This window comes from Hypoxylon fragiforme (assembly GCF_022984875.1).
Source record: "Hypoxylon fragiforme strain CBS 206.31 chromosome Unknown GGS25scaffold_9, whole genome shotgun sequence".
Taxonomy (NCBI): domain Eukaryota; kingdom Fungi; phylum Ascomycota; class Sordariomycetes; order Xylariales; family Hypoxylaceae; genus Hypoxylon; species Hypoxylon fragiforme.
Genome location: NW_026054764.1, coordinates 1,110,394 through 1,125,274, shown reverse-complemented (window position 1 = coordinate 1,125,274; position 14,881 = coordinate 1,110,394). Strand labels below are relative to the sequence as shown.

The 14,881-nt window shown below is 49.6% G+C and overlaps 5 protein-coding genes across 5 annotated transcripts; 4 read left to right on the top strand and 1 right to left on the bottom strand.

The window, feature by feature from the left end:
• Positions 1 to 71: 71 nt before the first annotated feature.
• Positions 72 to 2,069, top strand: GGS25DRAFT_534592 (S-adenosyl-L-methionine-dependent methyltransferase; the record flags this gene model as incomplete). The annotated part of the gene is made up of 7 exons (XM_049265789.1): positions 72 to 256; positions 332 to 421; positions 485 to 568; positions 631 to 716; positions 800 to 1,001; positions 1,065 to 1,305; positions 1,371 to 2,069. The coding sequence occupies 7 exons, from the start codon at positions 72 to 74 to the stop codon at positions 1,581 to 1,583; spliced, it is 1,101 nt and encodes a 366-aa protein (XP_049112988.1). The 3' UTR covers positions 1,584 to 2,069.
• A 1-nt stretch (position 2,070) lies between these two features.
• On the top strand, positions 2,071 to 3,995 carry GGS25DRAFT_447668 (WD40 repeat-like protein). Its single transcript, XM_049258799.1, has 2 exons — positions 2,071 to 2,644; positions 2,727 to 3,995. Exons 1-2 carry the CDS (start codon positions 2,380 to 2,382, stop codon positions 3,755 to 3,757), a joined length of 1,296 nt encoding a protein of 431 aa, XP_049112987.1. The 5' UTR covers positions 2,071 to 2,379; the 3' UTR covers positions 3,758 to 3,995.
• A 1,835-nt stretch (positions 3,996 to 5,830) lies between these two features.
• GGS25DRAFT_506803 (Xanthine/uracil permease) lies at positions 5,831 to 8,511 on the top strand. The gene is made up of 7 exons (XM_049262345.1): positions 5,831 to 5,965; positions 6,088 to 6,612; positions 6,702 to 6,966; positions 7,026 to 7,176; positions 7,239 to 7,704; positions 7,774 to 7,973; positions 8,089 to 8,511. Exons 2-7 carry the CDS (start codon positions 6,197 to 6,199, stop codon positions 8,370 to 8,372), a joined length of 1,782 nt encoding a protein of 593 aa, XP_049112986.1. The 5' UTR covers positions 5,831 to 5,965; positions 6,088 to 6,196; the 3' UTR covers positions 8,373 to 8,511.
• A 165-nt stretch (positions 8,512 to 8,676) lies between these two features.
• On the top strand, positions 8,677 to 10,801 carry GGS25DRAFT_447468 (mitochondria protoheme IX farnesyltransferase). The gene has a single exon (XM_049258797.1). The coding sequence runs from the start codon at positions 8,903 to 8,905 to the stop codon at positions 10,538 to 10,540; it is 1,638 nt and encodes a 545-aa protein (XP_049112985.1). The 5' UTR covers positions 8,677 to 8,902; the 3' UTR covers positions 10,541 to 10,801.
• A 669-nt stretch (positions 10,802 to 11,470) lies between these two features.
• GGS25DRAFT_534588 (uncharacterized protein) lies at positions 11,471 to 13,007 on the bottom strand (the record flags this gene model as incomplete). Its single annotated transcript, XM_049265788.1, has 2 exons — positions 11,471 to 12,307; positions 12,435 to 13,007. 2 exons carry the CDS (start codon positions 13,005 to 13,007, stop codon positions 11,705 to 11,707), a joined length of 1,176 nt encoding a protein of 391 aa, XP_049112984.1. The 3' UTR covers positions 11,471 to 11,704.
• Between the last annotated feature and the right edge of the window lie 1,874 nt (positions 13,008 to 14,881).

Here is a 14,881-nt window from a genome sequence, read left to right as displayed (position 1 = left end):
CGACACCTATATCACTTTTCGGTACCGCAGCCGCTTTATGTACTACCTACTTAACTTCGACTTCGACGGCGATGGAGCCTGGCTGGGATGCTGACGACTTGTGGAGTTCGGAAGAGGTCACATTGGGCAGCGATAGTCAAATCGAAGTTGCTGGGCCAGACGACATACCGGATGGAGAATTTGACCCTTCCGACATCGATGCTACATCGATAATAAGTAAATTCGGGACCATAGCTTCATCCATCTACCGACATGCGTATGAAAACGGCCGCAGAGTAACAAGAGAATGATCCTACTATATATTCCACTGATTGCTAACGATTCATCACAGTACCATAGATATCGGCATGGAACATGTAGGCGACCTTGTATTCTCGATTCACTTATCTTATGCGTGCCGGATAGTTTTGCCGCATTGCAAGTTCAGACTTAACAGACTCTTTCACGGCCGAGAGAAGCGGCTTGGCGTTGACGACTAACCAAGAGATCGCCTAGACCCTATCCCAAACGATGAGACAGAACAAAATCGAGAAGAGATTAAGCATATCGCTTTTCTGGAAATCACGAGGTACAATATGAGCCTTAGCCGCAAACCAACTGTGGACGTCCCCGTTGACGAATAGGACGTAGGGGTAAATACTATTTTGCACCGATTGGCGATAACCCTCAAAAGATAATCGATCTGGGCACTGGTATGGGGACATGGGCGATCGAAGGTGAGCCAACCATACGATGACGATCATGGAATGGGGTTCCCCTAAACGAGAAAATGCTGAGCACTGTCATCTAACTTGTTTAGTGGCCGATATGTTCCCTAGCGCCCAGGTGGTTGGATGCGATCTGAGCCCCATTCAGCCCTTTTGGGTCCCTAGCAATGTCAGGTTCATCATCGACGACATCGGAGATGATTGGGCTCATGGAGATAATTGGGATTTTGTCCATGCTCGCCAAGTTCTCCCGACTATAAAAGATCCAGCCAGACTGTGCGAGCAAAGTTTCAGGTGAATTGGTTTCTAGAACGTACGAGTCTGACATAATAACGAATACTAAAAGGCATTCGAAAGCCATATCAAGCCCGGAGGCTGGATCGAAACCCAAGACTTTGGAGCTGTCATGAAATGCGATGATGGCACATTACGAGAAGACTCCATGCTCATTGAGTTCACCACTCTAGTAACCCAAGCGTTAGCCCCCCGTGGAATTAACTGGATAGTGGGAAACGATATGGAAGAAATCCTCAGGAACGCTGGTTTCGTTAACATCCAGTATAAGAAGTTCAAAACCCCTATTGGGATGTGGCCCAAGGTACTACAAGCCCTATCAAATATTATGAATCCTGTTGCTTTGCTCAGCCTAACATAAATTTCTAGGCCAAGAGACTCCGTTTGGTTGGATTGTATATGAAATCAGCATTCGCGGATCTTATAGATGCTCTTGTACCCAGGCTTTTCCCTTCGCTCTCGAAGTCTCCGCAGCAAATAAAAGAATTCCTTGCCGGCGTCCAGAGTGAGCTGCTGACCACCCAGGCGCACATATACCTAGACTACTACTTCTGGTATGCCCAAAAGCCGCTGGCGAACTGAGCCTAAGAGCGAGTGAACGGTGCATTTCCCCTTTATAAGCCACGCGGCATCAAGGATCCTTATCGTATAGGATAGTCCAAGGTTATGGAGGGTTTGGCCAATTTGCGAATCTCGACTGGGGAAACTCGAAGGTGGATGGAGCGGCAGGAAACTATGGAGTAATCTACTTACATACATATATGTATGTATGTAGTGCTCAAGATGAACGCGTGACGGCTTCGTTGAGGATGATGGGCTTATGTAAAGGAGAAGAAAAAAGTCAAGGGAGCGACGGGAATGACACAGTACGGTAAAGTAACTACAGACCACCGTTTTTTTATGAATATTATGCCGTTATGCATAAGCGATGATAGATTTAAATGCCTTTATAACGCAGTAAAGTTAGTTACATACCTATAAGTTACATACCAGGCAGAAATATGGTGAAAGTACTAGTAGTAAAAGCAATGTATTAATAGAGGTTATACTACTCTAAAGTATTTAACTACCCCCCATTCTTTAATCAAGGAAATGTAACAATCGAGATGCCTTTTCAATTCCTCGTTTGTTACATATCTATACCAAAATAATTTGAACCTACATAGGAACTTTCATTATATCCTTGTCTGTTTACCCTACATACTATTTATTCAGTGTATAAAACGACATACCATTCCATACGATATCTTGCGATACATGCCCGAGGAAGGGAATTGAATGGATATAAGATGCAAATCATGAGCCTGAACCTGAATTGAATAATCTCCTCACCTACTTCTACCCAATCTTGGGGTTATTGGCATTATTTTCTTCCATCATGTTTGAAAATCTCTGCACGCTCCCCCTGAGCGCAGAGCTCTTCACCCAGGTCCTCCATCCCACCGAACCCCTCCTAGGAGTTGGCCTCTCGTCAGGTCATGTTCAATGCTTCCGTCTACCTGCCGCCGATCGATCATCAGACGACGACGACGATTCCAACGCCGATGTTTTGTCGGACGGCAAGGGAACCATCGACACCGTATGGAGGACCAGGAGGCACAAGGGCAGTTGTCGCACCTTGGCATTCTCTAACGATGGCTCTGGTTAGTCAATAATACCCATGGAACACTTTGAGATATTGCATTATGACGTGAAGCTAACGCGCATCTTGCCTAATTGGAATAGCCCTCTACTCGGCTGGTACCGACTACCTCCTAAAGCATTTCTCTCCAGTCACCGGCCAAGTTGCCTCCAAAATCGCCATCCCCTCGACCAGATCCATCCCTGATTCGCCGTCTCTACTTCATGTCCTATCGCCCCAGACCTTGCTGCTTGCCTGCGACTCGGGCGCCCTGCACCTTCTTGATCTACGAGATGGTGCGCTTGCCAAATCGAAGCCCCAGCAAACGCATTTCCCTCACGACGACTTCGTGTCGAGCATCACTCCCCTGCCCCCGTCTGCGGAGAGCACGAGCGGCTACAGCAAACAATGGATATCGACGGGCGGTACCACGCTGGCCGTTACAGACCTACGAAGAGGCGTGCTGGTGCGCAGCGATGACCAGGAAGATGAGCTCCTTTGCGCCGCTTTCATTCCCGGAATGGGGCCCAAGAAGAGCCGAGGTAGTGGAATCGTGGCGGTAGGGACAGGCACCGGTATACTCACCTTGTGGGACAAGGGCGCCTGGGATGATCAGCAAGACCGCGTCGTCGTGGACCCTGTAAAAGGAGGCGGCGAAAGCCTCGACTGCATTGTTCAAGTCCCCGAGGATATAGCGAGGGGCAAGAAGGTTGCCATCGGCATGGGCGACGGCAGCTTACGCATTGTCGACCTGGTGAAGAGGGAGGTCGAGGGTACCCTACGACACGACGACATCGAGGCAGTAGTGGGTATCGGGTTCGACTGCCAAGGTCGCATGATAAGTGGCGGCGGCCAGACCATCAAGATATGGGAGCAGGCGCCTTCGCTGGCACAAGATGACAGTGAATCTGATTCGGATAGCGAGGCGGATGATTCGGATGATGATGACGACGACGATGACAAGGTGGCGCGAAAGAACGGGACGAAGCGTCAGACAAGCAGAAACTCGGATAATGATTCAGATAGCGATGAGGAAGGGTCGAAACGGAAGAAGAAAAGAAGAAAAGGCAAGGCGCCGGTGGACCTTGGACCGCATGGAGCTCATGGGGTCTTGCGATTCAATGGCCTGGATTGATTAGTTAATGTGATAATACCCGGGGTCAGCTGTGTTGTAGGTAGGTAGGTCTTTACGTATCATATCCTATCCTATCCTGTGCTTAGATACGTGTGTCCATGGCTTTTCGTTGGGATTAATATATTCCCCTTTCGAGGATACGCAAATACAACTGAAATTATGGACGAGAATTATTTCGATGCCGCTCTTCTCTTGGGAGGATAATGGAATTGGGGTAATACCTAACTATAGTCCCCTCGAAGAATAGAAGGGCTATACGCGGGGTAGCTCCGGGTAGTGCGGGGTACTCTATACTACCTGAAGGCCCCCCTATAATTCCCCATCCCCTCCATCTTAGGCCTGGATATGTAGGTAGCTATCATCCACCTCTCAAGCTTCATTTTTTTTTTTCGATATTTGAACTTTCGACCAAACGGCGGCGCCTTGGCTTGCTAATTCTCAAGGCGCTGTCTTATTCGTATCCGTATCCGCGGACCATGCGCCGGCTCAAGAGCTCTACTCGTCCCAGGTATTGTACAAGCCCGGACCCCCTGAAAAATGGCCCGCTATATCTTCGCCGTGCGCGAGAGAATGGCCCGCAGAACCTGGTCCGAGAGACGCGGACGGTATTGTTAGCTTGCAGGGCAGCTCGACTCTAGTCTAGGGAGGGTACGTAGGGCACGGCTTGTTGATGGCGTAGGAAGATCATATTGTGAATACCTAGATATGTATTGGATCAAGCTGAATATTAGTTGCTAGCCTAGGTAGGTAGTGTTGAAGTCTCCCTAAGCCAGCTAGTACCTACATATGTAAGACGATCGCAAGATTGCAGCTGGAACCCACAGGGCAAAAGATGAGCCATCGGGATGTCTGTTTTTAACTACTGATCGCTTGATGATACATAATACCTATGACGCTGTTGGGGGGGGGGGGGGGGGGGCCGCCCCTGCGTTACACATAGTGTACGTATAATACATGTATGTGATATTACTGCTCCTTAATATGCAGCCCCAGACAATTCTACTACCTCTTCTACCTACATAATGAGAGCGAAAGCCGTTCCCAGATAATCGGTGAGACACGGTCAAGTCCTTTGGTTACAGTAGTTATTGTGTAAGATTGGACAGATAACTAAGCGGGTTATCATATGTGACAAACCTACATACCAATTTACATGAGATCTGCCATGTGGTTACGGGGTAATGGACGAGGTTTGATAATCTCAAGTTAAATATCCAATTTTACATCGCACCTACATGCAAGGCGGCGGACGGCACGCAGCGGGCGGCCGGCGCCGTTAGGATGGAAACATGGACATTGAAGCATAACGTTATCCGGAGGTATGAATCTCATACCAGGGTAGGTAGCCCGAGGCATCGACTATTATGGTGAAGAGTGATAATTAATGGAAGCTGACTAGCGCAGCTAGGGGCCGAGCTTTAGCTCCCGCTTATCTACAGCCAGTCAGCTGTCATGATTTTCTCGGCCTCTTGGAGGTTCTTTATTACTTATCTTCAGGGGCGATATTGTGATTACAGTACATTGTAGATATTCTGCAAGTAATGACATCTGGATTCCTTAATTTTGGGAACGTGTCTGCCTATGTATTAAACACGTACTTACAGGTGCAGATTTGTATGTATACTCATTGCTATTGAATGCTACTCTGTATAAGAAGCACACATGTAATAATACATACATGTACATAAGCTACATACATATGTAGTTATTTGGTAAGTACATGCATATGAAGATCCGGACAGACGATTCTGCTGACCGATACATACATCAATGTACCCCATGCGGAAGGATCCCAGCCATCTGGTTCTGGACTGAGGCTATCTGCACCGGAAACAAGCCACTGACATGTTATTTTCCTTTAGTACGCGATAGGGACCTGGCGAGACTTACATATGGCATTATGTAGCAGGTACATGCTATTTATAGCAGATCGAGGTTCAGCTGCTAGGTAGCTAGTACCTGCATCTAGCAGTTAAGTGTCTGCACCAAAACTTGTGCGGCGGCGTAAACAAGATATGTACTGGGGGGTAGGGGAGATAATAGATAAATAAAAATTAGGTAACTAACCCTTGCTGATTTTTGCTAAATATGGTTATTAATGGATGAGCTTTTATAATCCTCCTCGATAAAGATTTACATATAGGAAGGCTGGTAAGAATCTATAACTTACCTACTTAAATTTCTTTTACATCATACATAAGTAAATAGGTAGGTCTCTTGTCATTGGTCGATATAGCCTCTTCTTCGACGAAGGCAAACCCTTTTGAGAGGAATTAAACCACCCGGCTATTGTACGACTAGAATTATTTACCTAATCGCATATGAACCAGGTATACAAGTTATAAATATTGTATATACCCAGGAACTCGGTTTTATAATCAGAAAAGCAAAGCAAAACGTACTGCTTTTGTCTGCCTACCGGCCTCTCATCCGGCGAGCATGGACGAGGACCAGGGCCCGTCGCAAATCGCGCCGCAGCAACACGGGCCGAGGAAAACCGCAAGCAGCCAACTCCAGCGCCTCAAGAAGACATTTCTCACACGACAGGGCATACTAGGCGACTACGACTATGGCTTTCTCCTGCGGCCAAACCTGCCGTTCATGAAGAAGTCCCGGCAGGCGTCGCCCTTCTTCGGCCTCAACGACAAGATGCCGGTGGTCCTGGCGCTGCTCCTCGGCCTGCAGCATGCGTTGGCCATGCTGGCTGGGATTATCACCCCGCCGATTCTCATGGCGGGCGCGGCGGGAGTCAACCTGCCGCCGGAGATGCAGCAGTATCTGGTCTCGACTGCGCTGATTGTCTCGGGTATCTTGTCTACGATCCAGATCACCAGGTTTCACATATACAAGACACCGTGAGTGCTCCACATCGCTACGCTTAGTTGTTCACGGCAAATGCCGGTGACAATGACGAGAGGCTTTTGCTAACGGGGTTCGAAATTAGATATTATCTTGGAACGGGACTAATTTCCGTGGTGGGCATCTCATTTTCCATCATCCCCGTTGCCCTCGGCGCCTTTGCGCAGATGTACGCCAACGGCTTCTGCCCCACCGACGCCGACGGCAACAAGCTGCCCTGCCCGGACGCCTACGGCGCGCTTCTCGGGACGGCGGCCGTCTGCGCCCTCATCGAGGTTCTCATCGCGTTCATACCGCCGAAGATCATGCTGAAGATATTTCCCCCCATCGTGACTGGCCCGACCGTTATGGTAAGCATTGCTCATCGTTCCGGGGGAAAGCTGTTTTGTTGCTAACTAGGTATGCAAAGTTGATCGGAATCAGCCTCATCGAGTCGGGTTTTAAGAATTGGGCTGGTGGCAGCGGCTCTTGCTCGGATGCCACGCATACGGCCTTCTTCGACGTCTGTCCCAATGTCGGCGCCCCCCACGCCCTGCCATGGGGCTCTCCGGAGTATCTCGGTCAGTTTTCACCGTGGCTAGGGATGGGTATTAATCCCTTGATGCTAATACCTACCTTTTAGGTCTCGGCTTCTCTGTGTTTTTGACCATCATCCTATGCGAGCGCTTCGGGGCCCCGATCATGAAGTCCACCGCTGTGATTATCGGGCTCCTGGTAGGCTGCATCATTGCCGCCGCTACCGGGTACTTCGACCGTTCGGGAATCGACGCCGCGCCGGTCGCCTCGTTCATCTGGGTGCACACGTTCAAGCTGACGGTCTACGGACCGCTGGTCCTCCCGATCTTGGCGGTCTTCATCATCTGCGCGTGCGAGGCTATCGGTGACATCACCGCCACCTGCGACGTTTCCCGCCTTGAGGTGGAGGGCAGGACGTACGAGTCCCGCATCCAGGGCGGCGTGCTAGCGGACGGAATAAACGGCATTCTGGCGGCCCTCATGACTATCACGCCCATGTCGACCTTCGCGCAGAATAACGGAGTCATCGCTCTTACACGTTGCGCAAACCGTACTGCTGGATACTGCTGTTGGTAAGTCAAACCGTTGGTTTCCAGAAGTCTCTTGAGCGCTCAAAAGCTAACACGTGGACTGCTGCAAAGTCTCTTCCTGCTGATCATGGGCATCTTTGCGAAATTCGCCGCGGCCCTCGTTGCCATTCCCTCCCCTGTTCTCGGCGGGATGACGACCTTTTTGTTCTGCGCTGTGGCGGTGTCGGGCATCGCTATCATTACACGAGGAGTTCCGTTCAATCGACGGAATAGGTTTATTCTAACGGCTGGGCTGTCTATTGGATATGGAGGTATGTTTTGTGTTCCTTTTAGTTACCTCCCCCCTCCTTTGTTCTTTAATCTATCTACCAGAGTCTCGTGTATACCTGGGCACTTGTGAGGATATCTAGCTTACACGTGATACAGCAACCATGGTGCCGACCTACTTCGACAACGTATTTAGCTATAGTGGCAACAACAGGGGCCTCCAGGGGTTCCTGGATGCTATTGTGTTGATTATGGAGACGGGCTTTTGTGTCACGGCGTTCGTCTGCATGATCCTCAATCTCACGCTCGATGAAGAACTCGAGGAGACAGATGAGAAACTGGTAGCTGCTAATGAGCCGGTGGTAATTAAGGACACGATAGGTGGTGATATACATGGTTCTGATAGTAGTCGGATTGTGGGTAGTCATGAGAAGCAGGTATAGGCTAGGTGCCGTTTAGGGGTACCTAGGAATTACATATTGGAAAGTGGTATATATATTATGTACGAGATGTGGTAAATTTAATATGCATATAGTTGTAACTATGTAGTGTCCTTGAGAATTAAAAATTACATGTGATGAATTGATGCTGTGAGAGGAGAGGCTCTTGAACCCCTTGACGAAAGATCAAATTGGATAAATTGGATACAAAGTAGTTACATGCAACTAGTCTGTATATGCTACTAGTAGTAGATACTTATACTCATTTATCGAACCTATATCCTTATAACCATCAAACGGCTATACCGGGAAATGGATGGGCCGAAAAACTTCATTTTCTTTGGAGAGTGACATCACAGCAATTGCTGCTACAACTACAACAGCTGCTACTGCTACTATTCGAAAATAATAAAACTTAATACCTACCCTCAGTAAATACAGATACCCATCGTCATCGCGATGCTTGTTTAGTCGCTAAGTCCCGTATTACAGCCCTCCGAGCGACTCAATTGGCGATATGAGCCGCAGTCAGTATGCGCCTACGGCCTGCCGGAAGTCTGCTTCGTCCCTATGCTCTCGATAATGTCTGCTGGAGGTGCAGTCTACAGTTAAACTCGAACTTGCGTTTGAACTACAACAAAAACTCGACTAGACGGGCCTTCGTTCAGTCGTTCGCTACAGTAGCGCCAAAGCCGAAGTCGCATTTAAAGAAGGGTTATTTCTTGTCCAATAGACTTCTGCTTCAAGCCCAAGATGCTGTAGCTTCCAAGTACTTTGCGGCCTCGACCGCGTCCAGTGAAACAACTACGAACCCTACGAGCACTGCAAACCCTACGGATAACAATGCCAGCGCACAAACAGCGAGCAGCCTGGGTAGTCCAGACCTACCCCACCGCCGCCGGCAAGCTGCGCGGCGCAAGGTAATCGCAGGGAACGCCGCTATAGCTAGCGATTTGGGTACTACGACGACAGCCACGGCTACTACTGAGAGTATCGACAATTCCCCAAATACGCTCCCACCAGATGCATCATCTACCCTCACGACGGCTTCCACAAAACATCCCGTCAACTCTCTCCGCCGACAGCTTTCACTGCTCCTATCCCTCTCCAAACCTCGTCTTACCGTCCTTGTAGTTCTTACTGCGATGGCGCCTTATGCGCTCTATCCCGTTCCTGCATTTCTTTCCCCATCTATAGGTTTGGATACACCCTCTTTATCGCCCTTGACCCTCACGTTTCTTACGACTGGCACGGCCCTCTGCTCGGCCAGCGCCAACGCACTCAACATGCTTTACGAACCAAAATGGGACGCTCAAATGACCCGGACGCGGAACCGACCGCTGGTGCGCGGGCTGCTGTCGGAACGCAGGGCTCTCTTATTCGCCACTCTCGCAGCTTTCTTTGGGATTGGTAGCCTGTACTTTGGCGTCAATCCCACCGTCGCATTCTTAGGTACCGCCAATATCGTGCTCTACGCTGGGATTTACACGCCCATGAAGCGCATCTCATGCCTCAACACCTGGGTCGGGGCCATTGTTGGGGGCATACCGCCTCTCATGGGCTGGGCCGCAGCGGCCGGCGAGTCTGCAACAGGAGATGGATCGTTCCGCGAACTACTCCTTACTTCGGACGCGATTGGCGGTTGGCTGTTCGCCACCCTTTTATTCGCTTGGCAATTCCCTCACTTTATGGCTCTATCTTGGCCCATTAGGGAAGAGTACAAGGCGGCCGGCCACAAGATGCTGTGCTGGGTCAACCCTGCCCGCAACGCACGAGTCGCGCTGAGGTATAGCATGCTGTTTGCCCCGCTGTCCATTGCGCTCTGCACCATAGGCGTGACGGAGTGGAGTTTTGCAGTGACGAGCATACCTGTAAATTTCTGGCTCGCGCGCGAAGCCGTGAAGTTTTGGAAGTACCAAGGATTCAAGGGGAGCGCACGGGGGCTATTTTGGGCTAGCGTTTGGCATTTGCCGGTTATTATGGTGTTGGCTCTGGTGCAGAAGAAGGGCATGTGGGGGCGGGTTTGGAGCAGCATCGTAGGGGAGCCAGATCTCGAGGACGAGGAGGACGAGGATGATGGCGACTGGATTGCTGATGAGGTTGGGGAGGAAGCGAAGGCCGCCGTTGGTCAGGCCCAGACTGCTGCTGCTGCACCCGCCATTGGTAGGTGAGGGAGTGAGCTCACACATTGGGGTTGGAAATCCTGCAGGTTGTGGACTGGTCTGGTCTGGTCGCGGCCGGAGAAACAGCCAACCTGTACCTAGGTAGGATCCATCAATCCATGTGGTATATGTAAGATCTAACGAGTAAAAAATCACTACTTAAACTTGGACTATGTAGAAGGCACATATTATGACATAGCATAACACAACACAGCATGGCTTGGAATCAATCAATCAATCAATTCCATATGGATAGGTAAACTTTAATTATTAAATCAATGCCCGTAGCCCTGTGGTATCTATATGATGAATAGGTAAGGTAAGGTATTCTAGTATACAATATGCGTTCGTTGACAATCATTAGGCTGGTGAGTAAGGGAGCATGAGCTTCCAAGGGGCTGAATCCAACGTAAATGTCCCAATCCAACCCAACCATGCGTGCCACCCCTTTCCCCCCCCCTGATTTTGGGGTATTTGTTTGTAAACTTGGGGGAGGGGGGGGAGGATTAAGGGGGGTACCAAACAAAGAGGAGACCCGTGGAAAAAGAAAAAAAAAAGAAAAATAGCATTGAAACCCCCCCGCCAGAAAAGCCAGATATTTGCCATATGCCCAAATTCAATTTCTTGTAGATGAATGAAAGTCATGTCGTCGACCTGTCTCCTCCTATGCAATCTTCTCAGAAATATCCTGCCATCAAATCCCATGCCACTAGGTGGTTTTTTTTTTTGGTTTGGTTTGTTTTTGTTTTTTCCGCTTTCGCTTTCGCGTTGCAATTGCGTTGCATTACATTTGGCCCCCCGCTCCCCATTTCCCCCTTTGTTTTAATTTTGCCCATATTCGCCATGCTATGCTTGACGCCTTCAACGCCCCAGAGAAGTGAGAGATTTTTGAAGAGAGAGAGAGAGAGAAAAAGAAAAAGAAAAAAAAGATTGAATAAATATCTATCCAATGTGAATAAGAAAATATAGGTAGGTAGGTAGGGTAGCTGTAGGTAATAAATAAGAAACAAGAAATTTTTACTAGAGCTTTTGGGGGGGAGGGGGTGTGGTGAGGAGGATTAGACAGTATAAAACTAAACGGCTGATTAAAGTGAGTGAGTGAGTGAGTGAGAGAGGGTTCGATTCTACCACCAACATTAAATTAAACCACCCCCCCCCCCTACCCCCCCTTTTTCACATGCCATGCGGAGCATGTCCCGGCCTGTTGATGATCGCATCGATCCCCATATCGACGCTCGGCAGCCTCTGGCCGTCGGCCAGCGCGTAGGGGGAGGAGTCGGCGTGCTGGTGCGCGGCGTGGTGCATCGGGGCGCCGTAGTGCGCGGACGAGGAGACCGAGGACCCGTAGCTCGAGGACAGCCCGCCACCACCGCCACCGCCACCGCCACCGCCCCCCGCCCCGCCTCCGGTGCCGTAGTTACCGCCGTAAGGGTGGTGGTGGTGGTGGTGGCCGCCCGCGAGCGCCATCGGGTGACCGTAGCCGCCGTGGTGGCTTCCGCCGGAGTGGTGCGAGCAGCTGGACACCGAGGTCTCGGGGCTGCTGTACGACGCGTCCAGGTCATCTACGGGTGTCAGACCAATCCCGGAAATACCGCTGTCGTCGTCATACCCTGCGTGCTGCTGCTGCTGCTGCTGCATATGCTGGTGGTGGCCGGAGCCAGACTCTAGGCGCTCGCGCCGCGCGGCGGAGCGCGCGGCGGATTGGAGGTTTTTGAGGCCGTTGTTCATGCACTGTTGGTGGTTGAAGGGCACGGGGGCCCGAGTGGTTAGTTGTTGCTGTTTTTTCCTTTTTTTCCTTTGTTCTTTTGGTGGGGGGAGGTTGTGGAAATGTTTGATGATAAGGGGGGGAGGGGAATGGCGAAAAGATGGAAAAGGGGGAAGGGGAAGGAGGAGAAAGACAAACCTTAGCTTCGACAACAATCCACTTCTCTCCCGTGCGCGCCGCGAGTGGCTGCCATATCTCCTTGCGCATGCTCATGTACTCCTTGGCGAGGCGCTCCAGCTTCCGGTTGTCCCAGTCGTCGGCGCCCTTGCGCTCCATCAGGCGCTCGTGGCGCTTCCGACACGCGTTCGGCGACTTGTTCGGGAAGTAGTTGCTCTGGATCTGCGCCCAGTTGAGCCCCTGCTGCCGCGCCGCCAGCAGGTTCTGGTCGTCCTGCACCGTCCACGCGCCCGACGACGGCCGGTTGGGGAGCGGCGGCACTTGCTGCTGCTGCTGCTGCTGCTGCTGCTGTTGCTGTGACACGACCTCCGCCGTGTAAGCGTCGTAGGCCTGCGCTTGCATGGACGCCTGCTGCGCGGATGTCGTGGCGACGGTGGGGTAGTAGCCTCCGGTGTTCAGCGGGAGAGAGGGGCCCCGGGTGGTGTAGATGGGGAGGGGAGCGGAGGGCGCAAGGGATACCGGCATGGTGTTTTGTTGGCTCGAGTAACGATTGTTGTTGTGACTCGAGCTCGACGAGCGAGTGTGCTTCGGCATATTCATTGGTGGTGGGTAGGGCGGAAAGGGGACATATAATAAAAAAAAACGAAAGAAATTGTAGTAGGTAGAATTATCGGAAGTTTCCAGCCGATGATTAGGATTAGCGATATATGTGTTGCCTCTCTACTTCCGTCTTGGTTTTTTAAAAAAGTGCATACGTTGTTGGTAAGCTTTTCTCTCTCTCTCGGTTTTCTTCTTCTTCCGTGTTTATTTTTCTTCCTTCGTTCAGCCTCGCCTGGAGGTGGAGGTTACCTGGGAAAGGTTCTGAGTAGGTAGGTAGTCAAGTGTGTGCTTTAATGGCAACTTGTAAAATGTTGCTAACTCGTATCAAACGAAGGATGTAATGAAACGAACGAGGCTTCCCAGGAGAAATGAAAACAAAAAACAAGAAACAACAATACAACGGTATTGTAGATAAGGTAAAAGAAAAAAGACGGGAAAGAAATTGGCCGTTTGATGATGTAGCGAAAGGGTCCGGGAGGGGAAAGTAATAAACCAGGCCAGGCCACGAAACGGGCGCGGCTACTTATAAAAGTACTGGATGCTGTAAGACTCTGGGTCTAGATAGATGAGTTAACCAAAAAAGATACAGATGAAAAAAAAGCCATGTTGGCCCGTCATTGTAGCGAGGACCCAGGACATCGGATCTGAAACATAGCTGCTATGGTAGTAGAACAAGATCTAAAGCGATGGTCAGCTATGGGGGGCGAACATGCAAGCTGTAGTCATGAAACCCGGGTTGTGTATCTGAAAGAGTGGATGGACTCTTTGAGGGCAGTTGATATTGGCTGGCGAGGTTCGGGATGGCGTTTGTATGGAGTTGGGCGGCTAGGGAAAAGTGACTATGGTGTGGAGGGCGGCTAATGGGGAATATCCAAGTTGGGTACGTTGGCATTGTACATGATTACATTCCAATGTTGCCGAATTTGGGGGCATACAAATGTACTAAGACAGAAACGAGCTAGCAATCATGGTCAAAAATAGCAAGGGAGCGGACGGTATCATCAAGCGCCAGCCTTATAAGGATAACTTGAGTAGTAGATCTACAGTACATACATATTACATATCCATATCAGGTACATATACTCGGGATATATACGCGCGCGCCCGCGCGACTACGACTCGAGTGCGCGACAAACAAAGATAATATCATATTATATCATATTAGCCATAATCACATTAGCAAAAATCGTCTTTATCAGTTGTTTGTTTTCCTTGGCTAGATTGTCGATCTGAGATTTTTAAGAGTTTTATTTTAATTAAGTCTCAGTCAGTCATCATGTACATTGCTTTACCTAGTAGTATGTAAATCTGTAAATCTGTAGAGAAGTACAGCAGTCGTACAACCTAATGTGGCTTGGACTTGGACTGATGTTCCAACTCAGCTGGTCAAGCATTTGAAGAGCCTACAGTATAGTTAATGGCAACCTAGGTTAAGTAGCTTCACGTGTTGGAACGTGGTAACAGTAGTTATCTACTTCAAGTATGTTAGAAAGGGGGGCGCGTTTTGAAACAAGTTGAATATCCTACCTCCCTAGTCTCTAGTAAACGTGGGATGTCCAAATGCAGTTTGTTTCGACAAAATGGAGATATTGTATTGGATGAGAAACACAGAGACAAGATCAGGTGAAGTTCAACGAGAAAAATAAAGAAAGATGTGAATAAAGCAAGAGAAAAGAGGCGCGCGTCTAATAGTTCAACACACGATTTTAATGGATATTCTACCCGATCAAGCCTAGTCTGTTCTCCAGACCTGATGGTTAATGAACATGATCCATTTTCATATCCATATTCATATCCATGCAACTCTTTCTTTCGTTGTATCGGTGCTACTGTACCAGTGCAGCGATCCAGCTATCACGTGTATCTTC

Bases quoted from the DNA above. Each gene is read 5' to 3' on its own strand.
- GGS25DRAFT_506803 (XM_049262345.1), top strand. From the start codon at position 6,197: ATGGACGAGGACCAGGGCCCGTCGCAAATCGCGCCGCAGCAACACGGG. The intron at 6,613-6,701 runs GTGAGTGCTCCA...GTTCGAAATTAG, and splicing joins TTTCACATATACAAGACACC to ATATTATCTTGGAACGGGAC. The intron at 6,967-7,025 runs GTAAGCATTGCT...AGGTATGCAAAG, and splicing joins TGACTGGCCCGACCGTTATG to TTGATCGGAATCAGCCTCAT.
- GGS25DRAFT_447468 (XM_049258797.1), top strand. From the start codon at position 8,903: ATGCGCCTACGGCCTGCCGGAAGTCTGCTTCGTCCCTATGCTCTCGAT.
- GGS25DRAFT_447668 (XM_049258799.1), top strand. From the start codon at position 2,380: ATGTTTGAAAATCTCTGCACGCTCCCCCTGAGCGCAGAGCTCTTCACC. The intron at 2,645-2,726 runs GTTAGTCAATAA...TAATTGGAATAG, and splicing joins ATTCTCTAACGATGGCTCTG to CCCTCTACTCGGCTGGTACC.